The 15,313-nt window shown below is 37.4% G+C and overlaps 1 protein-coding gene across 1 annotated transcript; it reads left to right on the top strand.

Moving 5' to 3' along the window:
* Nucleotides 1–926: 926 nt before the first annotated feature.
* On the top strand, nt 927–14,990 carry LOC121431219 (monocarboxylate transporter 2-like). The gene is made up of 5 exons (XM_041628731.1): nt 927–1,122; nt 3,832–3,975; nt 5,395–5,754; nt 13,032–13,547; nt 14,574–14,990. Exons 1-5 carry the CDS (start codon nt 927–929, stop codon nt 14,693–14,695), a joined length of 1,338 nt encoding a protein of 445 aa, XP_041484665.1. The 3' UTR covers nt 14,696–14,990.
* Nucleotides 14,991–15,313: the final 323 nt, after the last annotated feature.

Here is a 15,313-nt window from a genome sequence, read left to right as displayed (position 1 = left end):
TCACACTATCTTTAAATCCACGACAACCATGCTTCGCTGTTGTGAACATGACGAAGAGAGACAAGTTATGACTAAATTCCTTTCAACCAAAAACTTTTGTATAGCCCATATCAAACAATATTTCCTGAATATCTTTTGTGTAATATTCAATTCTGGTTCCAGTCGTACTGTTAACTCAATATTCAGTGTGTTAAATGGATGCACTTTTGCTGAGGTGCGGTTTCAATTTGTGATCGTAATTCATAATGGGTAGCTGTCCGGGTTAGCTATTTTGAAATCATTTCTTCTCCGAGTTTACCTGTAAAAGTATGTATCTTCCTGTCAGCATCTGGACATTTAGGTATAATAATGGCAATAGGATTCTATATAAGCGACATTAATATTGATCTGAAAACCACACCGAATGATATGGGAGTTGCACTTGGACTTCTGAAAACCCTTTTGTTCACACCCCTTCCATTTGAGAGGCAAATTTAAACAATTTTAATGTAAAAATGCCGTTATAACAGAGGTGACTTTTTTTTTTTCTTGACAATTTTTTCGGGTACGAATATCCTTTTTTGTGGTTGAAAACTATTTTATTTTTTTGGCTTGTCATTTTTTTTCTCCTTCCCCCCCCCCCCCTTCAGAAAATCCTGTGTCCGCCCCTTGACTGTCACGACTATGAATGACTTTTTTATCCGTTGGTTTCAAAACAACCATATGAACATGATAAAGAGAGAAAAGTTCTCTTTTTAGTACTATATGTATATTCCTTTCAACCATAAACTTTTGTAAAGCCCAAACCCAACAATATCTCCTGTATGTCGTTGTATCAACTCATTCTGGTTGCAATCATATACTGTTAACTCAATACCCAATGTGTTATGGGTTATGTGAGTGTACTTTTGCTGAAGCGCGGTTTCAATTTGTATTCCTAATACATAATGGGTAGCTGTTATAAAATCATTTCTTCTCCGAGTTTACCTGTAATAATATGTATATTCCTGTCAGCATCTGGACATGTAGGTATAATAAAGGCAATAGGATTCTTTATAAGCGACATTAATATTGATCTGAAAACCACACCGACTGATATGGGAGTTGCACTTGGACTTCTGAACACCGTTTTCTTCATACCAAGTAAGAAAGTAAAACAATCTTGGGTTTTTGTCTCACCTGCATAGCAGAGTAGGCACCGCTTTTCCGTATTGATTGCTAATAAGTGTACTTGTCTTATAGCCTCCAATTGTATTTTATTGTGGCTGCCGCCCTTTATCCTCGATAAACTGACGAAGCTTCGGTTACATACTCTCACTCCAAAAGAAATGTATTCACAGACTTTAGCGTGGCTTATGTGGAACTTTATTCCGTCATCCCACGGTCCAAAATCCGAGATAAAATACTGTAAACAAAACAGATATAGAGTCTAAAATCTATTACAGAGATAGATCTAGAGCTCTAGGTATACCTAGGCTAGATTTAGATCTAACGTTAGATATCATTGCTCGTGCCTGCGTTAGGCCTATCTAAATCTAGAACCTATTCTAACGTTAGACCTAGATCCTGGGACCTAAACTTTGATTACATCTAGATCTAGAAATACAACTATATCTAGGGGGATTTAGGCCTAGTACTTACATTAGGGCCCGCTGGGAGAACAGTTTTCGGAACTGAAGTGGCTACCCTGGGTAAATATGCCGCTATTATTATTATTATTATTATTATTATCCAGACCAGATCATGATTTTAGATTATTATAGATCCACTCTAGATCTAGAAGGTCTAGATGTACATTAACATAGATCTAGATTTGTAGGCGATAGATCTAAATTAGCGTTCTTTATAACTGGTAGACTTAGATCCTAGGCCCAAATTCTCACAAATTTCTTTCCTAGTTAGTCATGTGGTCACGTGAATATACGTAGAAAAGGTTGCCACGAATCTGCTGCAACCTCCTGTAGATTTATCCGTTTCATGAATGGAGGTTGTGGCGGATCGGCTTGCCATTCTGGTTACATAAATATTCAAAGAAAAGGTTGCCACGGATCCGCTGCAACCTCCGGTAAATTTACCAGTTTCATGAATGAAGGTTGTGGCGGATCCGCCGCAACCTTTAAAAGAGCTATCGGCAAGTCTATTGTGCATTTGAAAAAGCAACCTGGTATCTGGAGGAAGAGTGATGACGATGATAAGATCTGTATTAAGACTGGAAACGAAAGGGACTCATTATGTCATATACAGGTACTACTTATAATATTATACTGGAATAAATTCGCTCGTTTGTTAGGTTAAAACAGTAGTCCAGTTCATTATTTTTAAGGCACTTGCCGGCTTGAAACCAAACTCAAATTTCAAGTTCATTTCCCCAGAGTGTTTGGCCCATTGAAAAAAAATGCAAAAGATCGCATCCGAAATCCACAACCCGAGTAATTACGAAACGCGCACGCGACCCGACTGAATAGTAACTGCCCTTACACCCGTGTGGCTGCAGGTGGAACTATAGTAGGGGAAGGCGGGGTAAGTTGAGCATAGGGGCAAGTTGAGCCACCAGCCCCAGGCCAATAATGAATGAGTCAGACATTGTGGTGGTGTCATGTATTGATGACCCATAGCATAACCCCTAACCCCACCACATTGTTTCCAACTTTGAAACAAAAAGTAGTTTTTTAGAGGGAAACATATGAATTTCAGCCAAAAAAGTAAAAAAGAGTGTGAAATAGATAAGTGCTTTATAAACACACACATCTTTGAATATAATAAAGACATGATAACAATATTATTAGTCCAGGTATGGATCTTCATTCTTGTCATAGTCTTTTATATGATGGATGCATAATAAATTTGTGGATACAAAATTATCGCACTAAGTTCGGACTGGGGTAAGTTGAGCCAAACAGCATGGGGCAAGTTGAGCCATGGTAATTCCTATGGTAATGTATCTTAAAAAACAAACAAACCATAAAAATAGATTGAAATGCAGGCTGAAAGGAGCAAATATACATGACTGCTCTTTTCCTTTTACAGGATGTTAGTATTTATAGAGAATTAGCAAGTGAAAAGACTTTAAACCAAAAATTGACATGCTGGTTCTCCCCCATACATTTTGTACATAGTTTTTGTGGCTCAACTTACCCCAGAAGGTGGCTCAAACTTACCCCATATATGGGGCAAGTTGAGCCATTTGACATCGGTTTTTTCAAAGGTCACGATGACTTTCATTGTTGGGGTAGAAAGTTATATATAGGTGGAAAATATTTCAGAAGAATGAAATTTCAAGGCAAGGTACTTATTTCGACAAGATTATTAATCATATCAATTCTAACATGCAAAAAGCAAAAACTGTCACAACTTCCCCCGCCTTCCCCTACAGTAGCAGTAAGTTGTATTTTTACATGGCCCTCTACAGAAATGTTTCGCTTGGGGAATAGCACGTGTACACTTTCGAAAAAAATCGAAAGTAAGGGAGTGACGCGGCTGAGCTTGCCATTGAGGCGCTTTTCCATTTTGTAAAGTGAAATGAAAGGATTTCGTGCATAATGATGAATTTCCATTTGAAAAAAAAATGTAAAATTTCAAAATTTCTGGGGCCGGGGCAACTGTCCTAATGCTGCATAAGGCCATGATTATATAGCAATCATAAACATAATTTTCGGCCCAAACTTTTCGTTTACCTTTAAAGATCGAAATCTTCTTTGGAGAGGGCTGTTCATAATTTTGCCCCCGTCCTCATTCCAGATAATCAAGTAGTAGTAATACAATAGCAGTTTTGTTACTATTATTACTACCATTATTATTATTATTATTATTCGGTTTTTCTTTGCTAACCATTACGTTATCTCTTTTCCAAAGGTCCAATAATTGCCGCCCTCTGTCGATATCATTTTCTTCGTCGTCCGTTGGTTATTTCTGGGGCGTGTCTTCAAACATTAGGAGTGGCGCTCTTGTCATTGGCAACTAGCAAAGCTCAAATGATCATCTTTCTCTCAATGACAGGTAATTATCCGAATAGACGTTCCATGCGTATATTTTACAGAATGCTTTCCATTATCCAACTTCTTCCTTTATTGAACCACTAAATTGCATGATCCCGATAGGTTTGCTGTTAGTCCAGTATTTTTTTTTTAGTTTTCACTTGGAACAAATTGCAACAGACTTTATTCCAATGTAGGACATTTTTTTTAGGTGTATAGAAGACCATACTTAAAGTCCCAAAAACTCCGAATATGGAAAAGTGTTCTAATTTGCATAATATAATGGTTAGTTTTGGTCATATTCGCTCATTTAGTTTACGCAGTAGACGACGCTAGTGTAACACGGTATAACTTGCATCGGCTCGCAGTTCAGAATCGGCAATTTGCACCACCAAAGTAGTAGGTTCTGAACCACGAGCCGATGCAGAATTGTCTTTTCTACTACTAGTATACTTATTAACTGCAAAAAAAGGGGTGAACGCTGCATTTTTTAGTACAAATGTCCCACTTGGCACAAATGTTCCTTGAGTCAAAAGAAAAAGATTCATCCAAAGAGACACGCTGTATCTATGCAAATAAGCAAGTAATTTGCATAAATTTGCATATTATGTCGATATGTAAAACAAGTAATTCAGAATATATATTTCACCAGAACTTCCCTAAAATTGGAAAATAAAGACTTAGGGTAAGACAGGGAAGAAAATTGTCATAAAATAATTGGGATATCCTTGTTTATTATTACCTAATTTACATAAATTATGCAAATTATAAATTAAAAAGAGTATTTTTTTTCAAGAATCCTGAACTGTTTTATAAATAACAACAATTAATACAAAATGTCAACATTCTACATGAAAGAGAATATATTAGCGAAAACATCGATATGCTTCATGACAGTATTAGTGTCTTAATTTGCCTAGAAAGAGGGCAAATATGTCAAAATGTATGACGTGATATTGCGCTAAAACGAGACCAAAACAACCTCTATGTCACAGTCACACTCACGAATCGGACAATAAAGCGATCAATGGTATGTCATTCGAGATAACACAATCTCAACACAATAGCTCCCATCGGCTTCTCGTACCGCTTTTGTTGGTGTGTCTGCTACACCGTAATCTATGATACATACGGGCAAAATGCATTTCGGTGTCGGTAAAACACTATCAATTTTGTTTTATTTGTTTCTAATTTGTTTCTCTTGGAAAATTTACATTGCTTTGCAGGTTACTGCTTAAATGAAGCTCTGGCACATGAATCATGACGAATGTACCCCGCCTCAATCCATATATTAACTTTGTTAAAATATATATCTTTTGGAGACCCCGAAGAGGCAAACCTTACATTCTGAGGAATCCAAAAAACCCTAAAATATTCAGGTGTGCCTGTTATGCATGTATATAATATGTGGGGTTTTTTTTCAATTCATCGTATCAAACAGGTTTTGGAATCGCTACCTTGATTACAAGTTGTATTTTGACATTACATCATGTGGCTCAGGAAAACTACAATCTATGCTATGGCCTTGGTTTGAGCGGGTATGGCGCCGGTATGGTCCTTTTGCCAATCGTAGCTGAATTCCTTCGTCACCCGTACGGTTGGAGAGGTGGATTGCTCATTATAAGCGCCCTTGTAGCGCATACCATTCCATGCGCTGTGGGAATAAGAATGAAATTCGACAAAATAAGTACACAGAGAAATGGTTATAAGCCAATCGAAAGCTCGTCTACAGGACCTTCGGAAATGGACATAACGGAAGAAGACAAAGCAACGAATTTCCATGGGTCAGGCCTGTCAGAAGGTGAGGTGTAAGGTCGGAAGCTTAAGTAACAGATCCGTTGAAGGCTCAGTGAGGCCAGTATTTTTTATGAAGTTTTCACCCTTATATCGCTCGATTGGTTTCTGTTTTTTGAAAACGGTAACAGGGCTTACCCACATACATACACGCACACACACCTTCACCCGCATACACACCCCGAAGGGGGGGAGGTAGGCGACACTTCCCAGAAGGAAAACCAGTAAGACCAGTAAGGATTTTTACTGGTTTCCAGTAGAATTTCACTGGTTTCCTCTTTCCAGTATATTTTGACTGGGCCAGTTGATTTTTAACTGGACCAGTAAAAATCAATTGCATTCCAGTTGAAGCAACTAGTGACACCAGTTAAATTGTTTTTCATCAAAGATATGAATTTGTGACCCCCGATTTCTTTCACCTAATTTGAAGCTTTTAATCAGCCCGGGTCAGCTGTGCGCACTCGCAGAACCAACTAACATGACTCGACTAAGCGTACAATGTCCGCTCAGCTGCGCGGTTGAATCTGATTGGATCGAATTGGATCACGCTAGGTTTGCGACCGTTCTATTTTGAGCAAGGGTGACACGGAGGTGGGCATGGTGGGAGGGACACGTACGGCAATTTATTGAGACTGTTCATTTTCAGCAGGCATTGTTTCTTGTCATTTTCTTTTCAAGGAATGGGAGAAACAATTCATTAGCTGTCTCATCGCTCTATGCCTACGTGATTATTTGCTGAAGATTAGTACAGATGTCGCCTCTCTTCTTCATCTTTTTCTCATTCAATCTCATCGATACCCAGGGTGACCAGACGTCCCGTATTTCCCGGGATTGTCCCGTATTTTGATCCTGTGTCCCGGCGTCCCGACAAACCCTTCCCGGACGCCTATTTGTCCCGTATTTCAGAATATTGAACAAAATGTAGTCAATACATTTACAAGTGACGAATTTTCATGAGATAACCAACAGCTGACCAAGCAGGGACAACAATCAAATCGATAACACTGTAAACTTTTGCAAGTTCTGCGGTGATTTCTTGCTAACCCAATACATTGCAAACGAACTGGCCTCCTGCCTGTGTGTGGCATGCTACTATACAGTGCGTCCCAGAATAAACGAAACCGAGATTTAGCGATCATTTATCATAACTTAATCATAAATAGAATAGACAAATGACATACCAATTTAAAGCTTAGAATCTCCTCTTTCATCTGATATTACTTAGGTTATTTCTTATTCAGGCATGGGTGAGCAAAAACAATTTGAAGGAAGGATACCAAAAACACATTTGGAGGGGGTATCTGGGTTTCAAACAGAAAACAACATTTTTGAAAAGTTTAATTTCTACTCTTTAATTTAGTACCTCAATTACAGAAAATGGTCGAGAAATAAAAAGTTCTGGTCATTTAAAATTAGGCTTGCATTTCCATAATTTTATGAGATAAATGTGTTTTCACTGGATTCCCACAGAAGCTTTCGCATGGTGAACGATAGATTTAATGCATGGCTGATCGTGAACAAACGGAGTGTCGAGTGAGTTTGAAAGCCAGCGTGGAGAATCTCTTCATTTTATGAAATTATTGAAATTCAAGCCTTATTTCAAATGACCAGAACTTTGTTAATATTTTCTTGACCATTTTCTGTAATTTAGGTATGAAATTAAAGAGGAGATATTGAACTTTTCAAAAATGTGGTTTTCATTTTGAAACCCAGATACCCACCGACAAATGATTTTTTGATATCCTTTCTTCAAATTGTTTTTGCTCACTCATGCGTGAATGAGAAATAATCTGTGTAATATCAGATGAAAGAGGAGATTCTAAGCTTTAAATTGGTAGGTCATTTGTCTATTTTATTTATGATTAAGTAATGATAAATGATCGCTAAATCTCGGTTTCGTTTTTTCTGGGACGCACTGTATAGGCATGTAGGATCGAAGCAAATTCTCAGTGGTGAAAACAATCTCACATGATAAACAGTTTTTCCACCAAAATAATCACAAAATCGGCGGGAAATTTTATAATTATACAATGGATTCTCAGACTAATGATTTGGAGATGCAATCGGAGGAACAAATTATTTACTTTTTGTAGATCTAATTGTTTCAGCTTTCGTTTTGAGTCTTGGTGTGCACGATGCCGCGATGTTTCATCTAATTTTTAAGTTTGACAATATGTTTCACTTTTAAATTTTATTCATTTCCAAAATATTTTATTTCTTGAATTTTAAAAATACATTAAAAAAACACCAAATAAAATTATGATTTTTATTAGATGATTGGATTTTTTTGTTTACTTAAAGTTTGAACTTTTCCCTTTTCTTTCTTTTATATATACCCTATCCTTTCTGCTTGTCCTTTTTCGTTCCATCTATTTTTATTTGTATCAAATATCCTTTTTTTATTTCCTTCATTCTTTCTTTCCTTATAATTACCTTGGCTTCCTTCTTTTTTCGTCTCCTGTTTCTTTATATTCTTTCTCTCCTTCCATTATTTTCTTTTTTTTCGTTCTCTCCTCCCTTCCATTCTTTCTTCCTTTCTTTATTTTCCCTTCTTATTCTTTTCCCTTATTCTTTCTTTCGTTTCTTTCTTTCCCTTCCTTCTTTCCAGTTTTCTTCTTTCTTTCTTTCAAAGAATGAAGGAAACATGTTTATTTCCTTCGTTATTTCTTTCCTCCCTCTTTTTCTTATCCCCTTTAATTCTCTCCTTTATTTTGTCTTTCAGACATTTATTCATTTTCCCTTCCTTTCTTTTTCTTTCTCTCTTTTTTTTTCTTTCTTTCTATATTCATTTCAAAGAATGACGGAAACTTTTTTTTATCTCTTTTATTAATTCTTTCATCCTTCTTTTATTCTAACTTTCTGTATTTTTTTCTGTTTTCCTTTATTTTCCTTCTCAATCATCTCTTTTCTTTCTCACCTTCATTATTTCTTTCTCTCCTTCATTCTTTCGTCCATCTTCCCTTCCAATTCTTTATATTTTTTTCCAAAGTCTAACGCTTTGTGTGGGCTTCTTTGTTGATCTTCGTTTGTCAATTGTCCCGTATTTCATTTTGTGAAATCTGGTCACCCTGTCGATACCCGGTGTCGGGTTTCTCTTCCCCTCCCTTGTGGAGAAATGAAATGCGTAAATGTAGCAAAGTTCCCCAAATCAGACGGAGGCTCCAATTTGTTTAATCTTTTGACGGTTTTTTTTTCATTCAATGAGAATTATTTATATATCAAAATGTTCAGAATGAACTGAATGACTTGAATCTTTTTCCGTTGGTAAAAAATAGCCCACTCCCGGCAAGAAACCGCCAGATCTAGCCGGAAGCGTTCAGTCAAAAAGTTCAATACCACAGAAATTTTTGACCAAATTGATGGAAAATAAACAAAAAATGACGGTGCGATGGCACAACAAAAAATCGTGATTTAACATCGCCATAACGAAGAAGAGTTAAATTTTCTAATGCTTTTTCCGTTGGTGAACTAGGCCAATCGGATCAAAATATATGGTTGCAAAAAGGGGGGAAATGGCACATTTTTGCGGCTTTTCACGGCGGCGCGCGGTGTGTTTGAAGAGGTTGACGCTTAAGTGTTAGGGTAAAATCCATATGGTGAGGCTGGTGTTACTGGTCCAATAAATGGTTTCCAGTAGATGTTTACTGGTTTCCAGTATATGTTTACTGGACAAGTTGATTTTTAACTGGACCAGTAAAAATCAACAGGAGACAAGTTTAAACAATTCCATTTATACAGATGAAGCAAAGTAGTAATACCAATTAAATTATATTTTATCAAACTAGTGTTACTGGTCCAATAAATAATGACTTTATTTCAAGTCAGATCATTTGACGAATTATGGAAAATGAATCTTGCAATTCAGAGAAAGTTATTATCGGTATCATTTATCATTGTTATCATCGTTCTTCTTATAATTATCATTATCATTATTATTATGATAATTATGATTATTGTTGTTATCATTCTTTTAACTGTTATCATTTTTATTGATATTGTAATTATTATTATCATAGTTATCAAGTATTAACATTGTCATTAAAATAATTATATCCTTTAATTAGGATTAAGATCAAAGCAAGATATATTCCTATGGGCCCTGTTGTACAAAGAGTTACGATTGATCTGACAATCGTAACTATGGACGGCCAGCAAAGTCAACATCTATTATGCATGTTTGTTCAAAATATTTTCTAGCTGTGATGTATATTCATGCATTCATTGTTTTCTTGAAAATCCACCGCGCTTCTCTTTGCATCAATAGGACATTGTGCAAATTTTTCGTAGAAAAAATTATGACACTGATGGATTTCCATAGTGACGATTTATCGCATCAATCGTAACTCTTTGCACAACAGGGCCCAGATATAGTCAACTGATCTAAAATATTTCAGCATACCGACGCCCACCGAATCTCAGGGACCTCATTGTTCGTGCTGAATTGCCCTCCCTCACTAACCATTCTTCTCCCATACAGCATGGCACCTTCAAATGCACCAGCAACAGGTGTATCATATGTGAAATACACATTCATGAGGGCGACACTCTCACCAGCAACTCTACCAGCCTTTCTCACCGGACCAAGGGTAACATCACATGCACTACCACTAATGTTGTATATCTCATCACTTGCAGAGTTTGTAGGGTACAATACGTAGGGGAAACCAAGACCACACTCAAGAAACGATTCTACGGGCACAGATCCACCGTCAACACAGCAAAGCTGGACACTCCAGTTGGCCGCCATTTTAACCTTCCCGACCACTCCATCACTGACATGATGCTACAGGGCATCGAATCTTTAGGTACACGTCCTGACTCAGTCCGTACTAGCAGAGAGAAGCTCTGGATGAGACGACTTCGCACCATCCAACCTCATGGCCTTAACATCCAAGAGGGGAACGACTGATTACCCCTTCTTTTCCACTTTCCATTTGTGTACACATATTTTTTCCCTCAGCTTTTTTAGATTAGTCACTTTATAGTTTCTTCCTCTACTTTCCTCCCATATCTCATACAAGCTCAGCTCTATTTTTTCTCCCTTATTCAGGCAATATTATAATCATCATATATTTATTCATTTTTGCTCTCCACCCACCTCTTAGATTTACCACTTATTAATTTTGCCTTTTTAATGTTTACTTAATACACCCCCTCTCTCTTACAGCATCAGCTTCTTTATTTGCTTTTACCCTTTAGGCATTTTGCTTCCCTTCCATATATACAGGTGTTTTTTTTTTTTTTTTTTATATATAGTCTGCTGGTTTTCCCCCACACCCAGCGGATCACTATATAAGTTTTGTCTACCATATGTATTTACATTTATATATTTATTCACATAGATTCCTTCCTGGTTATATTTACATACTTTTATACTTACAGATTTATTTTTACACTCACTTTCCTCTCTTAGTTTGTTTTTTGCTCTTTCATACATACTTATGTCTTTTTCCCCCACTCTTTTGCACCAGTTTTTTATGCCTTTCTTTGTTACCTGTTTGACCCACCTCTCACTAATTCTCTTGTTATTCATCTCTTCCTCATACCCTTTATCACTGTTTTGTTCCAGATCCTGTTTGATGTTGCCTGCTCCATATCTTAATCCCTCTTGGCTTGAGGTCTTTCTTTGGACTTACACCTACTTCCCTTTGTGTCTACCCACTCCTTTTCTTTCTTCCCCTTCATTAACCTGATTGGTCATCTCTTCTCACTAATGCCCCTTTTGTCTCCTTGTTTCTAGCGTTGCTGTTGGATGTTTGTGGTCTATATCATGGTTGTTTCACTTTATATGTTTGTCATTTTGCCTCCGACGAAGATTCTGCTAGGATCGAAAGCTTAGGCCCCTTTTGACTCTAAAATATTTCATTGTTTGAAATTGAACTGGTCAAGACCAGTAATACCAGTAATTATGATGATGCTGATCACGTGGTTTACCTCATTTGCATATTTCCTTTTTTTTTTATTAAATCAGGATTTAGAATGGAATATCCTTCCAATGGCACTCATTGTTGTGTAAAAACTTTCTTAATAAGTGTGTGAACTAATTCACAATGAAAATGTCCAATTTCATATATCACATTTCAAATGACAGCAAAAAAGATTAATTTACTAACCATCTTTTCCATCACATTTCACTGACCATGGTAAATAACAAACGAAATGCGTACAATAGAGTATCCCAAAGGGAGCCCCCTGTCTACACCGGAGAGACAGGACGATGTCTGGACGGTGTCGTTAGAAAAGGACGGGATCATGCGGTAACCTTTAAGATACGATGGTCTTTATAATAAATAATAATTAAAAAAAAAGGAGGGGAACGATTTTTTAAAGACACGTCGAAAAAAAAATTGGCCTAACGAGTTGGCGGTAATTGTCAAATATGACTGGTCGCCATTAATTTTCAACAAACAACAACATAAATTGATCCAGTAAGACCAATACGAGGACCAGTCAGACCGGACGAACAGACCAGTAAGGACTAGCTAAAATTGGATACCAGCATGAAGACCAGTTTAATTTTTAACTGGACCAGTAAAATATAACTGGACCAGTGTGACCAGTTAGACCAGTAAACCGATGTTCCAACTTCCAGAGTTACCAAATATTATACTTGTCCAATTGGTCTACTGGTCTAACTGGTTTTTCCTTTTGGGTTACATTAACGAGTGGATACCATGCGCGACAGGTAATTTTGCATAATCTGAAAATGCACCCCTTAACAAGTATTGGAAGCAAAAAACAATACTCTTGGCAAGTATTCCCCGAATTGAACCCATAAACAAGTACAGCGATATTTTAATTGCAATGCCACGGATGTCGGCCGTCGGTTTCACTTCTACCTACCTCATTAGTTGAGTACTGCCCCACCTCCACAAATCGTACTCTTAAAACGTAATGTTGACTGTTGGGACGAAAGTACACCCTTTAAGAACATTTTGTTATACCATCTAAAATTTCCGAGCGAAATAGATACCCTTTGGCCTCTTTATTTCAGTATTTTTACACGTATTACGTTATCTTGAAAAAGACATCCTTTATGCGTATTTTGGGGTCGCGCATGGTATCCACTTGTCAATGTAAGTGCCCCCCCCCCCACACACACACACCCAGATATATATATACATGTATGTATATCTAAACCAAACTTTCCGTAGTAGGCAACCTCAATGGTACAGATAGCAGCTTGACTGTCTAACGTTAACAGTGCAGTGTATTGAAAAATATCAGTAAGACGGACGTATCGTGATTGCTATTTTCCTATCTACATGTATATATTTTTTTCAGGAAACAACCAATATCGGCATGTTGATTGCTTTCGTAGCTTCACCAATATCCTTCGTGAATCTGATTTCTACAAAGATCCTGTATTTACCCTGATATTTGGTGTGGATTTTGCGTTCTATATGGTCTACAGTGGTTGGCACTCTTTTCTCGTACCCCATGTTCTGCAAAGAGGAATCTCGGTCCAGAAAACCATTATCTTGACATTCTCAGGAGCAGTAGGGAATACTTTAAGCAGATGTGGTGTAGGTGTCATTACAAACCACCAATTCAAGCCGATTGATGTCTACATCCTCGCTACGATCCTCAACATCGGTGCTTTACTCGTCGATGTGTTTGTAGTCAACTATTACGTCATGGTGGTGACGTCATGCTTCTCTGCCATGTCCATCGGAGGGAGGGCGGTGGTCACAACCCTTATTGAGAGGGAAAGAGCATCTCCCGACAAATTTGATGTCGTCTTTTCACTTGGAAGATGTATTTCCGGAGGGGGGATGTTTCTTGGAGGTTATGTAAGTGGTAAGTTGGAGTTTATACCTATCAAAGACATTGACTAAATTATCTCTTCATTCCCATCAGGGCATTCCTATCAGGGTCAGCCAGTATTATGCAACTCCCAAGAATGTTCTGTAATCTGATTGGTCGAAATCAGATCACATGATATACAGCGAACTGCACTATTGCATCCAAAATGCACTATCCTGCACTCTGACGTCATACCAAAAGTACTATCTTGCACTCTGACGTCAGAGTGCGGATAGTGCGAGGTCTGGAATTATCTAGAATTTAGTTCAAATATAGCATCAGGGCAACTCTTTCATGTCAGTAACATGGTGGAGGGGGGGGGTTGTATAATACAAACAATTCACGCATTCTTGTGCATAGATGACCTAAATAATGAACTCTGCGCTCGACTCGCCAAATGGATATTTGGCGAGTCGAATATATCGTAGGTCGATTTAGTTTTCACGGCTGTTTTCGACTTGTACGGCTGCCGTAGAGCAAAACCGAGGTATATAAATAGAAAGGATGGTGGTCCAGCTAACGAAATAAACACATTTACGGTAAATGATTATCAGACATGCAAACGCAAGCAAACATACAAAACACCCTTAAATCTACAAAAAGGCACCCACACACTCATGGGCGGAAATCCCAGGGGGGACACAGGGGGACGCGTCCCCCTACTCACAATAGTAGGGGGACAACATACAAATGTCCCCCTACTATTTTTGGTCTTTTGTGATGAAAAGAAATAAATCATTCATAATCAAAATAAAACATGTATTTTCCACGAGATAACCTTTAATAGGGGGGGGGGGTGCTTGTCATATTGGTTTTGGTCGAAATGACCTTACATTTTGGGTGATAACCTTTTTTTGGCTTGTTAATTTTTTCAGCCCCTTGTCCCCCCCCCCCCCCACACACACCTTTCGGGAGAGATATCCCCCTGCTCACACTCATACCCTGACGCATTCGTAAAAAAAAATACGTGTAGAAATAAATTTTAACGTACGTTATCTTTTTTCGTTATTTTATTTCCAGGCTTAGTCGCTGATACTTTTTCCTCGTTCAATGCTACGTTCACGATGTTACCAATCATTGACGCTTTTGTTCTCTTCCTGGTCCTGGTGATGAAACGTAACCCCAAACCTAATACCTTATGATATTGGCAATTTTCAATAGAGAAATATGTCCACTCCGGATGACGGATAGCAAAGCTTTCCGGAACCTTTAGATTCCTCATCGCATATTTTCTCCTTGCAGGAACGTCATCATGAATAGGAACACTTATTGAGTTTAATTTGCATTATTCATAAATACGTTTCATGTGCATAGACAATTCAGATGCATTTTGATTGACATGTTCAGCTATAATCAGGGATACTTGTTTAAAGATACACATATACTTTCCATGAGTTCGTAGACAAGGGTTGGCTGATTAAAATCACGTTGATTTAAATCAATATGATTTTTATTCTAAATCACAGGTTTAAATCACTTCCATTGAAACGTTCAAAAATGATTGGCGTTTTTTATTATTATTTGTGGCAGTGTTATGTTTTTTTTACTCAGAATAGAAATAATTTATGTACTTTATATCATTAAAACATAAAGAAATCCTTCATATATATTCAAAACAATTAAAATCACATCAATAAAATCAGTTTCATCTTGCAATGTCACATATAAGCGGATAACTCTTCGCCCCCTACTTCACTTTCACCATGATCATGATGATTTTTTAAAATCATTGATTTAATTCACTTCCATTGAAACATGCC

Source organism: Lytechinus variegatus, chromosome 17, assembly GCF_018143015.1.
Source record: "Lytechinus variegatus isolate NC3 chromosome 17, Lvar_3.0, whole genome shotgun sequence".
Taxonomy (NCBI): domain Eukaryota; kingdom Metazoa; phylum Echinodermata; class Echinoidea; order Temnopleuroida; family Toxopneustidae; genus Lytechinus; species Lytechinus variegatus.
Note: the sequence above shows the minus strand (reverse complement) of the source record. Positions and strands in the feature narration are given on the sequence as shown.

Bases quoted from the DNA above. Each gene is read 5' to 3' on its own strand.
- LOC121431219 (XM_041628731.1), top strand. From the start codon at position 927: ATGGGTAGCTGTTATAAAATCATTTCTTCTCCGAGTTTACCTGTAATA. The intron at 1,123-3,831 runs GTAAGAAAGTAA...TCTTTTCCAAAG, and splicing joins CACCGTTTTCTTCATACCAA to GTCCAATAATTGCCGCCCTC. The intron at 3,976-5,394 runs GTAATTATCCGA...CGTATCAAACAG, and splicing joins CATCTTTCTCTCAATGACAG to GTTTTGGAATCGCTACCTTG.